This window comes from Centruroides sculpturatus, unplaced genomic scaffold, assembly GCF_000671375.1.
Source record: "Centruroides sculpturatus isolate CEXI.00-Female unplaced genomic scaffold, Cexi_2.0 scaffold1986, whole genome shotgun sequence".
In the NCBI taxonomy this organism is placed as follows: Eukaryota; Metazoa; Arthropoda; class Arachnida; order Scorpiones; family Buthidae; genus Centruroides; species Centruroides sculpturatus.
In genome coordinates this window covers 57170-76737 of record NW_019386420.1, presented here as the reverse complement: position 1 = coordinate 76737, position 19568 = coordinate 57170, and the positions used below count along the sequence as shown (strand labels likewise).

The 19568-nt window shown below is 29.1% G+C and overlaps 2 protein-coding genes across 2 annotated transcripts in view; one reads left to right on the top strand and one right to left on the bottom strand.

Annotated features, from left to right (window-relative positions):
* Nucleotides 1-2510: 2510 nt before the first annotated feature.
* On the bottom strand, nt 2511-3053 carry LOC111614916 (KRAB-A domain-containing protein 2-like). The gene has a single exon (XM_023356290.1). It carries the CDS (start codon nt 3051-3053, stop codon nt 2511-2513), a length of 543 nt encoding a protein of 180 aa, XP_023212058.1.
* Nucleotides 3054-8501: 5448 nt separating this feature from the next.
* The window catches only part of LOC111614914 (cytochrome P450 4C1-like), a 52146-nt gene continuing 41079 nt past the window's right edge, over nt 8502-19568 (top strand). The window contains exon 1 of the mRNA XM_023356284.1: nt 8502-9080. Within this exon, the coding sequence (XP_023212052.1) occupies nt 8924-9080 (157 nt within the window). The 5' untranslated portion in view covers nt 8502-8923. The remainder of the gene's footprint in view (nt 9081-19568) is intronic.

Sequence of the window (19568 nt, the reverse complement as noted above, 5' to 3'; positions counted from 1 at the left end):
ATCTTTACTAAGGATTTGAAAATAAAAACCATTAAATATTTTTTTAATTACAAAATCTTTTCAAAACACAATAATTTTTGTAAATATTCTTGACATTCAAAAAAATGCAATTAACAGATTAATGATTATACAAAAAATTGAGGAAAGATTTAATCAACTTAAAAGTTTGATAAATATATTTCACTTTATTTTATATCTATACAAAATGAAATTAAAAACAATGGAGTTAAACGAATTTATGTGAATAGCTATCCATGATTTAGAAATGGAATTAGTTGAATTTTAAAGCGGGATAGTGTGGAAAAATATATTTCAAAACATGATTACTGAAGAAGAAAAAATAATGTCTAAAAGTAGCGTATATAATAATGATCCTACACCAAAAATTGAAAATATTACAGTAGAGCCTCGATTATCCGACTCAATTGGAGACTGGGGTTGGTCTGATAATTGAAAATTCGGATAACCGAAAAGTATGAAAAAATCCATTATTAGTGTAGTATATTACTATATCCCATATAACTAGTATATTAGTATATCGCTATTAACCTACTTCGCGTTGAATTTTCATCGATGTTAAGCTTAAAAAAATTTTTTTAGAATAATAACTGTCGCTATTGTATCGTTAAAAGTTATAAAATTAAGCCTCGTTTAAATACTCGCTTCTTTTCATTGTCGAATGAGTGTTGCCAGCTAAAACACGTAAAAATATTAAAGTAGTGAAGACATAGCTAAATATTGTAACGCCACATCACTAGTGGACATTTGAAATTTGCCGACTAGAACGGTCGGTTAATCGGGGGTCGGGTAACCGAGGCTCTACTGTATATCAAACGAATGGGATTTTTCACCAAAAAATTTTATATCAATGAAGAAACTTTCTAATGCTCTTTTAACGATGTTGGGTCCACACATTCTTGCGAGAAATTGTTTTGTTCAATGAATTTTGTATAATCTACAAATAGAAATAAACTTGGAAATCAATTGACTGCGAAATGCGTTAAACTAATGTATATGTTATGGACAAAGTGATTAATCGGGCATTATTCATAATGACCTNTAGCCAGCGTACTCCAATTGGAGTACCGCGCAACCGACTGGCTAAAACACGAAAAAATATAAAAGTAGCCAAGACATAGCCAAATATTGTAGCACCACATCACTAGTGGACATTTGAAATTTGCCGACTAGGACGGTCGGTTAACCGAGGTGTCGGTTAATCGGGGGACGGGTAACTGAGGCTCTACTGTATATCAAACGAATGGGATTCTTTACCAAAAAAATTTATATCGATGAAGAAACTTCCTAATGCTTCTTTTACAATGCTCGGGTCCACACATTCTTGCGAGAAATTGTTTTCTTCAATGAATTTTGTATAATCTACAAATAGAAATAAACTTGGAAATCAATTGACTGCGAAATGCGTTAAACTAATGTATATGTTATGGACAAAGTGATTAATCGGGCATTATTCATAATGACCAAACATTATGAATAATGACCAACTAGGGCGGGCAACTAGGGCGGGCAACTAGGGCGGGCAGTGTGATAAATATTGATTAATTTATCAAATTGACCGGTCATTATGAATACTGCTATCACCTAGTCGGGCAAAGGGATAACAATAAGTTTAAGAGTGAACATCTGACATACGCTAGTTAATCGGCACGCTGAGGTGCGTGTGCATATCGTACAGCGTTTAGTACAGAATTTTAAATTTGATTTAAAAAACTCCATATATTTTACTTATAAATATTTATTTTTTGTAAATTACATCAAAGTACTATTGACTATATTAATTAATCTAATATTAACGAAAAGTATTATTAACAATTTTTGGTATAAATTATATAAAAAATTAAATGCTTTTTAGTTTATTTATTTGAGCAATTAACATTTTCATGACATTTGGAATTACGTAATTTTTTTATCTTTGATAGCACTTGCATCTATTATATTTTCAACCAATTTTTCAGCAGCATTAACTATAGTTGTGGCCATCAGGAATTGATGACATTCTTGCACATTCTCAAAGCGAAATTTCTGCACCCGGTACATCTCCAACAAAAATAAAGTTTTATTTACAAACAGTAAATTGGTTTCTGGAATATAATAAATTTTACATGCCATGTTTGATACCCAGTTTGTATAAGTTTTTATCTTTAACTGCAACAACGACACCTAAAATATTTTTCCCATCACTGCGGGCTCGATTTTCATCAGGTACACGAATCCTTACTGTATCAGCAACAATAGCTGCTATGTATTTGAAATTTAATGTATTAATCATTTTTTCTGCTTGCTTTTTAAGATTAAACAAAGCACTTGTTTTAGACACATTTCTTATATTTTCTTCTTTTTTTGGATCATTTGTTTGGATTGTTTCTTCTTTATTCACCAATTCTGTAATACTAATAACATCCTGGTTTAGATTTTTTCACGTGAAGACGATGTATATTTTTGAACTTCATCAGTTATATTGCTATGTAAGGGCGGCATTATCAGATATTTCATAATGGTTTTTGGACAGTACCCGGACTTTCAGAGTTTGAGCAACTTTGACTTACTTCGTTGATAGTTTTAAAATGTCTCTGTAGATCCTCTTCCGTATTAACATTGAACAACGATTCGTTGGGTATAAAATTCTTTAGTCCAACTTTTAACTTTGCTCCAAACATGGCTTCATAGGGGCTGCAGTTTATACCAGTATGGTGCGCTCGATTTTTCATCAGTAGTACAAAACGTAATCCTTCCGACCATTTGTTAGTATTGTTAATCTCCAACCAAGAACTAAGCGTATTTTCTATGTCTTGATTACATCTTTCTACTGAATCCTGACTTTGTGTGTGCCTGGGCTTTCCATGCATCATTTTTAACTCGGACTGCATATTACACATTTGTTTGATGATATTATTGGCGAATTCTCTGCCATTATCGCTTCGTAGAATACTTGGGTCACCAAAAATTGTAAACATATCTAAAAGATCATATGCTACTTCTTCAGCCCTTTTGGTTTTTAATTCGTTTAATCGGTTGTTGAAGCGATTATTCATATCACTTAATGATTCCTTCGTGATCGTTACTTTTGTCAAAGAAGAAAGATTAACTACTGGTCACATAAATTTAAATTTAAAGTTCGGTACTAAATGCAATACGTGTGAGCAAGTAAGATGTAAGTTCTGATTGGCTAACGTATGTTGGATGATCACTCCCCAACGTATTATTATCACTTTGCCCGACTAGGTGGTAGCAGTATTCATAATGATCGGTAAATTTGATAAATTACTGAAATTTATTACAATGCCCAATTTTGTTTGGCATTATTCATAATGCCCGTATTAATCACTTTGTCCATAACATATACAGCATATGAACCTAATATACAGAAACTATATGAATAAACAACAACAGATTTCTTATTAAATATATTACAACTTTATTATACATACACATACCTGTAAGTATATGTATTAAACGTGAATAACGAAAAGAAACGTGCAATTTTTTTAATATGCGACGAAAGAAATTAACAATAGAAAAATAGTTCTTAGAATACAATAGTAACATAACTTTTGATCTCTGAACGGAACTAACACTGATAACGATAGTTACGATAGCGCTTTCGAATAGCTTTTAAATAAAATTTGTATAACTCATTTAAGTGTTTATAAGTATTAGAGTAATTCATAAAAACAAAATAATTGTTATTAATTCCTTGATTTTTTAAAATTAGTTATTATTGTGATAAGTGTAAAACGAGAAAAAAATTTCATTTTCGTGATTTAAATACGACAACTGAACAATTCCCACAATTATTTGAGATAACAGCAACAGAAATTAAGATATCCAAAAATTTTACACAAATATTTAGGCTAACAATAGGACGTGTTAACATATTCCAGACAATCTCACAAGTATTTAGAGCAATGGGAGAACAAGTTATAACCCCGTTATTTTATATTATATATAAAATAACGGATTATATATGTATTATATTGTATTAAATATTGTATTGATACTCATTAATAAAACGTTTTATACACATCATATTTATTTGTCACGTTTGTTAATTAAACATACATATATATCTTGTGTAGGCCCACATATTAGCATATTTCTCTACATTTTCTGTCAAATAATAAGATATTTTTTCAATGTTGTATAACAAATAAATAAAAGGAGTAAAAGTTTAAACATTTGAAAGGAAGTACCCACTCGTAAGAATTCCGAAACTAGTTTTCAGATAACTGAATTTTAGGTCATCATATATATGTATGTATTGTATTATTTTTAATGCTTGATTTTAATTAAATAATTTTACTTTAATTTCAGATGGCGATATCGGTTTACTTTATCTTTTTCCTACTTGCTACAACTGAAATCTGTTACCCCTCTCCTTTCGGTAAGAATTTTCCGTTATTAATAATATCTATACAAAGAAAAAGGAAAAGATTAAATTGTCATATTTATTTTTTGCTTACAGAACGGAAGAAACGAAGTATCTACAAATCATAAGTTTACTTTCATTTATTTACAGTATTTATTTATTTTTGTAACCACTACATATTTATAATGTAGAAAAATTCGAATTTTATAGTCCTTCGAGCTGTAAACGTGATTCAGATTGCGAAAAGGACGAATGGTGTGATTTTCGTTGTTCTGGTGTTATTCTGCTTAACTGTAGTGGAACATGTGTAAAACGCTAATGATATTTTATGTATTTGACGAAAGTAATAAAACAATCATCTTAAAATAGTAATTGTTTAATGACTTGTTTTAAAGCAATGTTAATCAGAAAGCATACGATTGACTCATTTTAGATTTACTCATAAGAGTTTTTTGTTTTGTTCTATTTTACAAATAACCGTTATACTAGAGCGACTACAATCTACGCGTAACGAAATAAGTTTATGAGTTCTTCTTTAAGTGATATGTATCAGGTATACAATTTGAAAATCTTATGTTATACATAGGGTAGTTATATTTAACACAGAAATAGTATGGCGATCAGTCAAAAAATAATCCTTCCAAACTTTTTACATTTTTTGGACTCAATGGGACTTGAAACGTCGAAAAATGCAAAAAAAAAAAAAAAAACGGGTTTTTGTTGTATGTATGGATGTTAGTTTGTTTCTGTATTTTGCATGGAGGTTTCTTTATTAGGGGGATTGAAGCTATCAAATTTTAGTGGCTAAAGGTTGCGGAGATGGAGAGATAATATGAGTCATGTAGGCCCTATATACATATAAATATGTCACTGTAAGAAAAGTGAGCTACTGAACAACCCTTAACGAAACTAACAATGGACAGAGTCAGGAAATCAAACAGTATTTTTACCACTTACGCGTTTCACGGCGATTACGGATTTATTCGTTTGAAATTCTGACACACAGGACGACTTTTAACACTATCCCTGTCTAGCGACAATAGTTAGAACTAAAGCTAACTATAATCAATTTTTCACGATAAAACTTGGGCCGTATTCTGTTCATCGTCTCTCGTCTGTCGTCTCTCACAAGCTGGTCGCTGATTGGCTAATCATTTGTTTATGTCTCGAAAAATGATCGGGTCTCTCTAAACGCGATTCCGGACAGCATTTTCTCTCTTCGCTTCTGTCGTTTGTCAGAGACGAGCGGGTAATTGTCTTTCGACCAGTGTATCGTCTTTCGCTTCGATTTCGTTATATCTAATATGGATGATTGGCTGCTACTCGCGCTGTACAATAGTATTAGAGAACGTTCTCTATCTAGAGAAATGCCTCTGATTTTTTTCCACTGCCTACTCAGAAACGTCACTGATTCCATTTTTTTAAAAATTGCCCTATATCAATTACTGAACTATCGAATATGATGTTAATTTTACTTGGATAGTGAAGGAGAAATTAGATGGTAATATTTCGAAAAATATACAAGTATGCACGCTTTTCTAACTTAGGCTATTATGATTTTTATTTGTTAAAAGACAAATTGACATTGCAATCTGTAAAAACGTTATAAAACAAAAACAAGTTGGTCGAAATTACCTGTTTTATTTGAACACATGCTTTCCTTNTCATATATATATATATATATATATAGATTTTTAACAAGCAAAGATGGTCAATACTCCTATCACTCAATTAGATTCTTATTTTAGTAATAAAAAGTCATGCTACCGAGAATGCCCTTTTCGATTCAATTGATGTGAGTAAAATTCTGACTTTTCTTAAATGCATTAAACACGTGTTATGTGTTTTTTCGCCTGTAGCCTGAAAAATTTCTAGTTAATTTTCGAGAGTGTAGTACTTGTTTTGCTCTCTAGTGTTTTTAATTTGTCTACCTCGGCTGCTTTAATAGAAACATTAAGCATATAGCCCAATAATTCGTCAGTTCGTGTCTTTAATAATCTGCTTTATAAAAAAAAACTTCATACTTGTAGACTTTATATTCGTTTGTATTTCTGCCCAAATTACTATGGTATGGTTAAAAATGGTATAGCTATTTGGTATGGTTAAAAATTATAACAGCGTAAGCGCAATTATTCCAGATATTAAAGGCTTTAATGACAAGTAAAGAATTTTCAGAGTCTTGTCATAAATAAGCCACATTTTAATTATTGACTATTTGTGACATGCTGAAACAAACAAAAATTTAAAAAATGAATATATAGGTTTAAAATTAATAAATACAAATGTATTCTGAACGTTTATGTGTTAACAATACTTTCTAGTTGCAAAATTTTCTCAACTTTAACAGAAAATAATAAAAAAGTGAATTTTCATGAAATTTGCAGGATTTCTCGGGATGAGAAGAATTATCCGGGATATCTCATGGGTTAAAAAAACAACCGGGATCCCGGAATGAAGTTTGAGAAACCCTAATGCACACAATCCAGGACTTTCCTCTCCTTGTCACTCGTTATGCGAAACTTCGATCGTTAATCGAGTCATTTCTAAAAAATTAAATTTGCTCATTACGCGAAACACATGTTATTCAAAGTGCTCGTTAAGCGAAGTTTCATTGTACTAAGCTGTTAAATAAACATAGAATGGAAAAAGTAGCGTCAGCTGAGCAACAATTGGACTTAAGACAGCATAATCATTAATAACATTAATAAATAATATAAGAGTATGAAAGTTGATATTAATAATGATAACAATAATGGAAAAAAATTATGAAGTGGCACCATCTGTGGAGAAAGAACGAAACTAAACAACCTACATACAGATTTATGGTTATATTTATAATACTTATTTACAAAGGACAAATGGTTTTCAAATTCATGTCTCTTTGGTAAACACTTATTTGTTTTAGTGTGAATGTATTACCAATACACGACCTTCCTTTCCTAAAATCTGACTGTTCTTCCATTACCAACTTATTCTTTATTATTTTACTAAATATCATATACAGGCCTATTGTATTTAGAATAGTAATTCCTCTGTACTTTTTTCTTGTATAATTTTTATTTCTTTTTCTAAATATTAAAATAACCTTTGCTATATTCTACAAAAATGTTAATGATAGAAAGATGAACAGCGTGTATCTGTTGTTATCAGCAAAAAGTATGATGTACAGTACAGTACCTGGAAAAAAACACCATGAAATTTTACGAAGTGAATTGAAAGTTTTCTAAGTACGAAAATCTATTGTAATATTTTATTGTGGGTTTTTCAGGGATTTCATTAAAGAATATCGTCCCCAAAGGTTGTTTACTGAGAATAAAACACGAGGGATGGATTCTGTCAATTGAATATGAGAAAAAAATATTTTTCGGAAGAACTTTTATAAAAAAAGCACCTAATTCCATATTTAATAGATACAAGAAATCCTTTACATGGGCAAGCTGTTAATGAGGCGTACAAATCTCCAATCCTTGTATGCCTGAGTTCAATTGTTTCATTCCCAGGACCGTATCCCCATTTATAGCTGCATTTCTCATTATTGCACAGGCTGACATAAATCCTCAAATTTGGATGTATTTTATGTTTTATGACGTTATTATTACATCATTTACTGACGATGTCACATACTTGATCCTAAACATTCTTATATTTGTTTTATTGTAACGTAAACAATTATAATCAATATAAAAACTATAGGAATTTAATTCAGTTCATTTCGCTGCTACCTTTGCGACCATTGCCTGCTAAGAAGATGAAATTGATTAATTTTCATAACATTTAAAAGAGTCACTCGACAATAAATAACCTTCTTTCTTATAAATTTACTCGTTGCACATGTATTTTATTAAATATTTGTCGGGACCATTATAAATGGACAACTCAGTTTACATAAACATTTATATAAAATTGCGATATAAAAGTTTTCATATTAAATTGATTATACGTGAAACTTCCGCCTTGACAAAAGGAAAGGTTCTACACTATACAATTAAATTGTAGAAAAATTTTTGTATTCGGTAAAATTTTCATTTTCATTTTTCTAAATGAACATTTTAAACAGGAAATTTGTAAAGCGAGAAAAAATTTTAAATAAAAAAATTATTCTAAAAGTAAAAAAAAAAATGGAAGTAAAATACCACTGCTGAATAACAGAACCGGTTCGGTTATGACGCAGTTGTCGTCTTCGGTACAGGTAACGTCTTTAACTTTAATAACTCAACCATAAAATAAATTAAAGTATTATTTACTTATTATATAACTACTATCATAATGTACTCAAATTACTACTCCGTTTTAAATGAAAATGTGCTGTAACTAATATAAAACATTAATTGGATTATCTAACCTTGAGAGAAGAAATGAGAGAAGTTAAGTCTCGTTGTAGTGCAAAGTTAGTCTTCAATAATAGGCAGACTGTTAATTACGTGAAAAAAACTGATTGTGATTGGCATTATTAAACGCTTGTTGTCTTACGCATAGATATTTCATTATAACATACAGTACCGCATCGAAAACTGCATATCAAGAAAAATATTTACCATGTGTCTGTTGAGTTTGTTCCAAATTCTGTTAAGTTTAGTTATTATTTTTCATTTTGTGACATATTTAATACAAAAGAAAAAGAGAAAAGGAAGGAAACAACAAGAAAATGATTCGACTTCGAACAAATATGGAGAGAATTTGTTTGTATCTGGAGGTAAGCCAATAATTGAATACTTTTTGTTTTTTTAATTTTTAAAATATCATTAATTTAACACGAAAGAAGTGATTTGACTGCGCTACAGCGCTCTATATTAAAGCTCAGCCGCACGTTTCAATGTTAAAATGCCAAATTTAATGATTAATATCTCCAAAATCGACATTCAGATTTGGACAAAATTTAAAATATTTAGTGTCCGCGATAAGCGGTACAGAAGTCTTAAAGTTTGAATAAATTAATTGGATCGTTTTGGCAACTACAAATTCTGCAATTTCGAGTAGATTTACAACGAGAAGGATTTTCGCAACATTAACCTAGCGGAAAATCTATAAAATGTCTGTGTATCTTCAACTGTTCTTTGTACAACCGACCACCTCTTTTGTGGTCCCTTTAAAGGTTTCATTTCAAATATCGAGAATTTATATAATTATAAGCCCAATGTTTAAATATTAACATCTTATTGGTCGATCGTCTATTACGTGAAGTGACGTTTTGCTATTCCTTTTAATCTATTAGCATCAGATTCTTACAATGACAAAACGCATTTTTGTCGGTTGTGTCATGCTCATTTACTTCGTTTAATATATAAGTATTTTAATACAAAATTATTTTAAATAATACATAAATACAGGAATAAGCGTTGGATTTTGACAGTTCAAATTACAGCTTTCGGGTGCCGGTACTTCTCGTTTATCTTTTTTATGACTACTTTAATTAATATTGTCAATTTTACTTAATATTACACCAGACGATCTTCCTATTAATTCAATGTTTGTAAAAAACCGTGGTAATTGTTTTTAGTGTAATTTCTCTTCCAAATATTTAAAAGAGTTTTTTTCTTTGTAATCTTGTTTGGTTATTGAAATCGTAGCCATAATAGCATCTACTAGAATCACAGCAGTCATCGTACATTTTCTTTTTTTTTCTAATGTTACCACAGAATCTTTAACGTTATCTGAACAATAACTTTGTGTCGTTTGTCAGTCTTTCGTGTTAAACTTGAAACCTTCATTCTGCGGGATTCTGAATAATTGGCACAGTCTTAGCGCAATATGGCTGCATTCTGTCAATTAGCCCATTTCTTATATTTATACTTTTTGAGATTGTTTCTTATAATCGTGGTTTTAAAGAGCAAATCAATTTATTTTGTTAGCTGTACCAGTTTCTTAATTTTGTACGCGATAAACGTGTTACTTAAGCTTAAAATAACTGAAGAATTGTGTAAAAATTGACGAATAGTTTATTACCAGCAATTTGGCCACCATTTTTATTACATTTATAATACAACTAATAAATTTTACAATTAGGAAATAATATTTGGCGNAATAAGCATCAAATAGCCCAAATTCGTTGAGGAAAAATCTTTCAAAACTTTACAGTTTTCATCAATAATTTATATAATAATTTAAACTACTGAAATTAAATTGATTTTTTTCTAATATATTTTTTTTACATTAAATATTCGATTATTTTTCTACTATAAATATACTTAAAAATTTTTATTGTTTATTTATTTATATTCTTTTAATACTTACTTGTGAGTAAGGGAATGTGATAATTATTATGCTTAAACCTGCAGAGGCTCTTTTGATGCAATTTGCTAAGACAATGCTCCATTCCATTTTTATAATAATTCATTTTCCTATTTTGTGTTATAAGATATCTTTGCCTTTCCTTAGTTCTCTGGTTACTCTGCATTTATTTATGTATATTACTTTCTGTATTAATCGGTTCGTGTTAATATTCTTTTTAAAGAAATACGTTGCGTAATAAACATTTTATTGATACTCATTAATAAAAACGTTTTATACACATCATTTTTATTTGTCACGTTTGTTAATTAAACATACATATATATCGTGTGTAGGCCTACATATTAGCATATTTCTCTACATTTTCTGTCAAATAATAAGATATTTTTTCAATGTCGTATANATGTCCTCCGAAGAAGACAATTTTGTAGTTTCAGTAAATTTTATTTATATATTTTAATGTAAATACCATCTGCCAAGATTTGATTTTCATGAACTTTATTGTGAATTATAGTATTGGCATAATTGCCAGAGGAGGTTTTTATCCATTTTGCATTTTATTGCGGAAGCGCAGCCTAAAATAAAAGGTCGTCTCTGTAACTGAAAATTGCTTTTGGAAGTCACTGGTATTTGTAACAACAGAACATGAAGACAATTTTGTAACTTCAGTAAATTTTATTTATATATTTTAACAATATTTAAATATATTAGGTCACTGTATGACTTTGTCATAGAATGATAAAATTGAGACAAAGAGCTGTGTTTTTATAATTAAAACTTTTTTAATCAGTATTAATACTATATATTATCTTTGTTCCATCTAACCCAAGCACTGACACTTGTTTGAAAGTATATGTAATGGCATGCGCACATGTGTGTACATGCATGCAATAAAAAAAATATAAAAAAAACAATTGCTGGCTACATGAGAAGGCAATACACTTATCAGTCACAAAGAGGCAATCCTTACACTTGGCATGGACAAGTGACATTTGCTCAGTGTCAACTGCTTTGTTCTTATGTTTTGTTCATTTTTATGCCCATTTTTCATCAGGTGCATGCAATGCTGTTTTCTTATTTTTTCCATCCTTAAATTCTGTTAGGTATATGCTCAATTGCATGAGGCAACATAAACGTTTTCTCTTTAACCTCTACTGTATCTCAAAATTGATGTCATGACCACCCCTTCTTTTTATTGCATTTTTGGATTTCTCAGCATAATCGAAAATAGCAAACTCTAATCAAAATCAATTGATCAAATTTCAAGAATGAACACAATTTTGTAAGCCACATAGAAGAGGCTTAACTAATGCTCTGTCTCAACCAGATAATATTTTCAGCCACCTTTAACAGAATCAAATGCTTTTAAATCCTACTTAATTCATATGTTTTTATTGGGTTTTAAATTTGTTACATATATGTTCAATATTCCAATTCTATTGTAACCTTTAAAAATATTTGATCCTACAGAACAGCCAGATGGCCATTGAAGATGACTGAAAACATTAGCTGGTTTATTTTGTATTTTTAAGGACAATCAGTTTAGATTGCTAAAGCTATTAACAATATACTGTTACAAGTTAAAAGTAACATACAGACATAACATAATAATAATATTAAAAACAGAAGTATTATGTAAGATATAAAAAGTTTTAACATACATTTCAGTCCCTTGAGATTAAGATATTCCCTCATCCAAATTTCAGTTCATATATTGATGTTTTTACATTAAAAGATTTTAACTAAAAAATATCATAAATAAATTTATCTTTAATTAAAATATTCTATTTTTACACACTAACGTATAAATCAATTAACTATGTAAATCACTGTAATTGAAACCCTTTCTTTAAACTTTAAACAGAATAATGTCTAATTCTTGCTTTTTCGAAACTTATTTATTCTTGCAAGAACATTTTCAAGCTACTATGTCTCTTCTCGCAGTTTCCTTACAAATTTGGCACAAGTAAATAAAAATATTATCAATAATATGGTACGACTTAGGGAACGCATCTGCCCTCTTTAATCATCTGAAAGATTCCTTCGTCCAAATGGACGTAGAAAATCGCCTATTAAAGCAACAGCTCGAACACCAAGCTGGCACTTTAACACTCGCAAGCCATGGCCGTCCACTAAGAAAAAGAAACATTTCACAAGAAAGAATAAAATCTTTCATGCACTTAACTAACGCTTCAATGCCACTGTTGGGCACTGAAAGAGTTAACTAAATAAAACTGTAATCTAGATACTTAAAATCCTCGAATAAATCTTTAAAAGCGATAAAAATAACAGTAGCACTCTCTGTTGCTGTAGTGTGATATTTAACTTTTGTGATTGGTAGATTACAGGTTACATGTTTTAAAATTCTGTTTTTTATTGGCATTTGTCGATGTATATGTTTTAATAGTAATATACACGTAGATAGAGAATTATTACGTACCACTTTGGAAAGTGCCGAACAAAACTTATCTTAATCATGTTTCTATCAACTTTTCAAATCCTTTTAAGTTTAGTTGTTATTTTTCTTGTGTTGATTTATACAATAGTGAAGAAATGAAGAAACAGGAAACAACTGGAAAATGATTCCACTATATTATCTTGTGGAAAAGCTTCATCTGTGTCTGGAAGTAAGTAAATGTTTGAAAGTTTTTATTATTATTTTTAAAGATATTATTACTTTAAGACGAAACATTATCTTACAAAAAGATGATTTTATAAAGAATTCGATTAAACAAATTTTAATTGAACAACAATCGACAATATTAAATAGAATAAAACGAATTTTTCTTATAAACATTGTTCGACTCAGACCATATTGAAACAACGAGAAATGCAAAAACATTTCGGTTTGTTTTTCGTACGTACGGTGTGTGTGCGTGTTTGTGTAGCATTTTGTTTATTAGATTTGAAGCTTAAAATAACTCTAGTGTTTTTATCGAGAGTTTTTGAAATTTTCCACGAAGGTGTCTNGTTTGAAAGTTTTCATTATTATTTTTAAAGATATTATTACTTTAAGACGAAACATTATCTTACAAAAAGATTATTTTATACAGAATTCGATTAAACAAATTTTAATTGAACAACAATCGACAATATTAAAAAGAATAAAACGAATTATTCTTATAAACATTGTTCGACTCAGACCATATTGAAACAACGAGAATGCAAAAACATTTCGGTTTGTTTTTCGTACGTACGGCCTAAAGTGTGTGTGCGTGTTTGTGTAGCATTTTGTTCATTAGATTTGAAGCTTAAAATAACTCCAGTGTTTTTATCGAGAGTTTTTGCAATTTACCACGAAGGTTTCTGTGTTTGGTGAATTTATGCTGTTAAATTTTGGTGGTTGCACGTCTAGTGTACGAAGAGATAAAATGTCGTGTGTTCTATCTGACATAATGAACTTAACGGTCGAATTNAAAAAAAAAAAAAAAAATTCGGGTTTTTGTTGTATGTATGGATGTTAGTTTGTTTCTGTATTTTGCATGGAGGTTTCTTTATTAGGGGGATTGAAGCTATCAAATTTTAGTGGCTAAAGGTTGCGGAGATGGAGAGATAATATGAGTCATGTATATGTGAGCCCGTATGTGACAAAAAGAGTTTTATTCAAAATTTTTTTCGAATGAAACAGAATAGAATAAGTTAAATCATTTCTGCACACAAAATTGTTTTTTTCAACTACGATTAGCAGATTAGCAGGAAGTTATTTTTTCCCCACGGACTTGTTTCCTTGACCAGAAATGACACATCTTCTGAATGAGTCACTTTTGACTGTATCGGAAACATAGCATCAAACATCAAAAATCCTTATTGGTTTAACCAACCAATATTACTAAAAATAAATATAGAACTCAGAAGGGAAGGACCCCCAAATAAAAAAAGAAAGATCAATGACAACAAGAAGGTTCTTCTGTCATTGAGAGTCTGTCTGTCATCAAGTTTTCACTCCAGATTTCGATACATTGTCTATTAACTCCTCGCCCCCCGATTTCCGCCAGGGACCAGATCCGACTGGCCAGGTGACCATACCACCATTATACTAAGCGTAGCTAATCCTACTGGACAAGTTGCAATACCATTCTCCTACAGGACAAATCAACCTGCAAGTATAGTAATCTTCTCGAGGAGCCTATAACTCCAAGTATTTAACAACTTGTGATCACTTACAAACTCTCTTTCTCGCATTGGAGATCCGCTAAGATAGACTAATAAACCTATAGAGTATAATTATGTTATTCTGAATATGTATATATATATGTAAGCCTTTATGTTAATCAATAAACGGGTATTGATGTTGCTAAATTAGTAGTAAAGTGCAACTTCTTTCCTGTGCGCAATCCGTTGGACGACCTTACTCTCGAATCCGACCGCTCTCGAGGCAACAAAAACTCGTACGCTCACGTTGAGCAACAAAAGTGTCAGAATTCTGACGTGGTATCTGTAAGTAATGCAGACCCTTTAGTGAAGTGGTGCTTTTCAAATTGTCACATGTATATATTCAGTAGGGTCAGACTTAATGAATTTTCCTCGTTATTAACATTTACAATTTTTTAAATAAAATGCATCACTACACTCAAAATTACGCTTTTGCAATTTTATAATAATTAAAAATATAAATATTTTTAATAATAAAATATCGTAACGGACGACGTCACACATCCAGTTTTAAATGTTGCCGGAAAAGTTAAGCAACTCGTTGCTGGACTTTTGTTTTTGCAGAAGTAAACGTTTTACGTTTGAACTCCAAGTAAAACACGTCGCGCACTGACTCATGGGATATTGTTGAAAAGTGACTAAAAATTTAAACAACGATTAGTGTTACCAGCGAAGACAAATAAACAAATCAAACTATTTTAAAATATTTATAGGATGTTTAATAACACTAAATAATCACTTTTGACTTTAATTATTTTTTCTGGGAAAATCGTGAGCCAATACTGATCACAAATTTTAAGTAAATTCGAGAGAAATCTTGATCAGAAAATTAACTTTTCTGAAAAAATCTGAAATTAAATTAATTTTTCAGATCAGAAATAATTTTTTAAAATAAAAATTTGTCGAATAAATTAAAAAAATGACAACTGAATATTTTAAAAATAACGCAAAGTTTAATATATTCTTTCTAATTAATTAATTAATTTGCAATAATAATTTATACAATTTGTTCTAATACCAAAGTAATTTAATACATGACAATTTAAAATAATATTTTAACATTAAGACAAAGTAAAATAGGGGAATTGTTCAATATAATAATTATTTAGATTATATTTGTTACTTATTTATTAAATATCGTAAAGAAAACAATGTTTTTTAAAATATTTATGGGAATAACAATTTTTTAAAATACTGAATACTGTATTATGTAATCTTAGACACGAAAAAAAGTTTGATGTCTAAATAATTTTAGTTCCAGTTTTAAAAAGATTTTTTCCCCTATTTATCTATCTTTAAATAAAAATATATAAATGCCTATTACTGCTTTTATAGGATTGTGTAATGTTTTTATGGCCAACCTTCAATAACTTAAAATGCTTCAAAATCTATCAGAATCGCATTCTGTAATTTTATATAAATAAAACTTAGATTGGTATTATATTATATTTAATAACGATACATATATTTTTTACTGACGATGTAGAATGTACATTAATATACCAAATGTTGTCTTATCTTTTTATTTTTTATATTCAATTGTTTCATCCATTTTATCACATTGTTAATGTAAAATCTGTAAAAATATAATTTTTAAAATTTATATTGTAATTGAATTGATATGAAACTTGTGTTTTTTTAAAATAAAAAAATTTACTTACTAAAATGAAATGAAAGTAAAAAATTACAAAGTATAAGAATTTAACTCAAATTGTACAGTAGTAATAATAATATTGAAAAAGTATCTTTCTTCAAATCAAATCTATAGGCCTACTGTGTAATCAAACCAAATCATTAAAGTTTGAATTACTATATGGCTCATACTAAACCATAATTTCTTTGAAATAATATTTATTTAAGTGATAAACTCTAATTAAAAATATTAAATTTAAAAAATTAAACTCTAATTATAAACTCATCTCACCTCAATGTAAATTATAATATATCAACAAACTTTAAGAATAAAGTTTACAACAATAAGGTAATTTATTTAAAAAAAAAAAAAACTTATTTAATTAAGTTAACTGAAAACACTATAAAATTGTAACAGTATCTGTATTAGTTATATATTAAAGTACGTACAATGAGATTAGTTTTAAATATATTTTAATTAATTTCTATACATTTAAATTCATATTACCGAGTATTTATTTAAATATAATTAAGAAAGAGTTTAAAGAAGATTAAACTCCTAGAAAACGAACCTCTGATTATAATTCCTTAATAGTTTGTTTTTCACATGATAGATTTAAACCCTACAAAATAATTGGCGAATTCTTATGTTTAACTGTTAATTTTTTTTAAATAATATATTTTTCATAAAAATGAATTTTGCTGAACTTTCCCTTTTCAGTTTTGTCGACTTTAAATTATTCATATTTTAGAAATGATTTATATAGTACCTAGTAAACGCTATCACTTCGCGCCTACTCCCTAAAATTTTGTTTCTCATATGATACATATAAACAATGCAAATAATTGTCGAATATTGCCAAATTTTTTTAAAAAATAGACTCATTATAAAAATCAGTTTTACCGAACTCTTTAGAATGTTCTGCTACAAATCTAAGCTCCCTGAACAGTGTGTTAAACAGAGATTTTCGTCGTGAAGCATTAATGCCTCGAAATCAATAATCATCTCTATATTAGAAAATTAAGTTGCGCTAATTTGCAATAATAATAAATTTTAAAACACAGCAATTTAAAATAATATAACATTAAAGTTTTGTTGATTGTAACAAAAATTACAGCTCTAATTATACTTAAATTCAAAGGATATTGACAGGTTTTTACTACAATAGTTATAGAATGAACCTGATAAAATTTATAAAGCAAAACTTCAAAAATTGTTTGTAGAATAACATGGTTGATCAGAGTTTCATATTTTATAAACTCATCAATATAATTTAAAATTCTATCACCTTCATAAATTGATGTAAAACTTGTGAATTTTCGAAAGATTTACTTTTATCTGGAGTTATGTCTAAGCCAAACTTTTGCTTTCAACTCGTGATTTTCTATATTTCTAGCTTTGGCCTTTTTTTAAACCGAAAACTGTAAACGAAGATAATGCCTGTATGAAAAACTATATTATAATACTTTGTATTAATATGAATAAAAATAATTTTAATGCATGCCATTCGGGAATTTTTGAAAGTCGAAATCTAATTTATATTAAAATATCTCAATTAAATATAGACAAATATAAAAACAAAAACGATATTTATTATAAATTATTTTAATGAAATTCATAGCACTGAAGTCACACTCTCATCAACTGAATTATATACTATAATTTTGAATATGACAGTAAAATACGTAAAATACCCTTTAATGCTATTCATAAATAAATATCGTGTAGTAAAATACTTGTTGATGTTTATTATTTAAATAGACAATTCTGCATACAAACAATGAGTGTGAAAGCCTAAATATCTAGTAGTATGCAATGAGTTAATTAATGCAAGAAATGTTAAATGTGAATTGTTTAATTGTTTCGTTAATTTATTTAGTAATTGTAGAAAACGAAAAGATTTATTCAATGGGGATAAATTTATCTGACACTAAATAGTGAAAACTTGGTGGTGAGTAGGGTTTCTCATGTCCAGGTCTTTCGCTTTTCCCAGGATTCCGGGATAAAATTGAACTGTTTCCAGGGATTTTTGGATATNAGTAATTGTAGAAAACGAAAAGATTTATTCAATGGGGATAAATTTATCTGACACTAAATAGTGAAAACTTGGTGGTGAGTAGGTTTTCTCATGTCCAGGTCTTTCGCTTTTCCCAGGATTCCGGGATAAAATTGAACTGTTTCCAGGGATTTTTGGATATCTCGGGACAAAATTAATTATTTTTAAGATATACAAAATATCATGAAATCAAATGATATAATTATTTTTCATTTTTTAAAGTTAATTAATACGATCTTCAATTTCCAAAATCATATTAATTAATTAATAATGCTGTGTAATATACATATTAAAAATTACCTTTGAATTACGTAGCAATTTTCACAAATAGAAAAATTTATTAAAGTTTGCTGAAAACTGCATACAACAACAACAACAACAACAACAGCAACAACAAAAATGCTTTGAATCTATATGCAACTTGAACAAGTTGCACAACAATTATTGACATGGTTTCATAAGTATTAGCTTCGAATTGTGTTTAAAAAATGAACTTAGATCAAACTTATAACTAAACACGTAATTTTTGTTTTTTTTTAAATAAAACATAATACAAGTTATTATTGTAAATTTTTATAATAATACTAGCTGCAAGGACCCGCTTCGCTTAGTTTTTATTTGTATGTAATATAGTTTTTTTACATATATAAAAGACTGTTTTTCTAAGTAATCTAGAATCTAGCTGCAAGGACTCGCTTCGCTGGGCAAAAAGTAACGATAGTGAATATTAACATAATTACGTTATAGCCAATCTTACCCGTTTTCACAGAATGCAAGAATTAGGTTCCCCGTTTCCAGACTAATTAGAGAATTCTTACGTTTAGTCAAACGAACTATTTTCAACGTTTCTGGAACGTTTACAATCGTTCTATAATCGAACCAATATTCGAATTTTATGTTCGAATTTAATTCGAACAAATTCGAACAAAACATACGAAATATAAAGCCACTTTCAACCACTTTCACAATCATATCTCCCGCACTCTTATAGCTATCGAGACGCAACCACCCCTATGCACGAATGGAACTTGGGGCTACTACCACATACAAACACCATTCACGTGCGATGTGTAGTTTTGGCGAAAAAGTGAAATATAGGGACATACATGTCC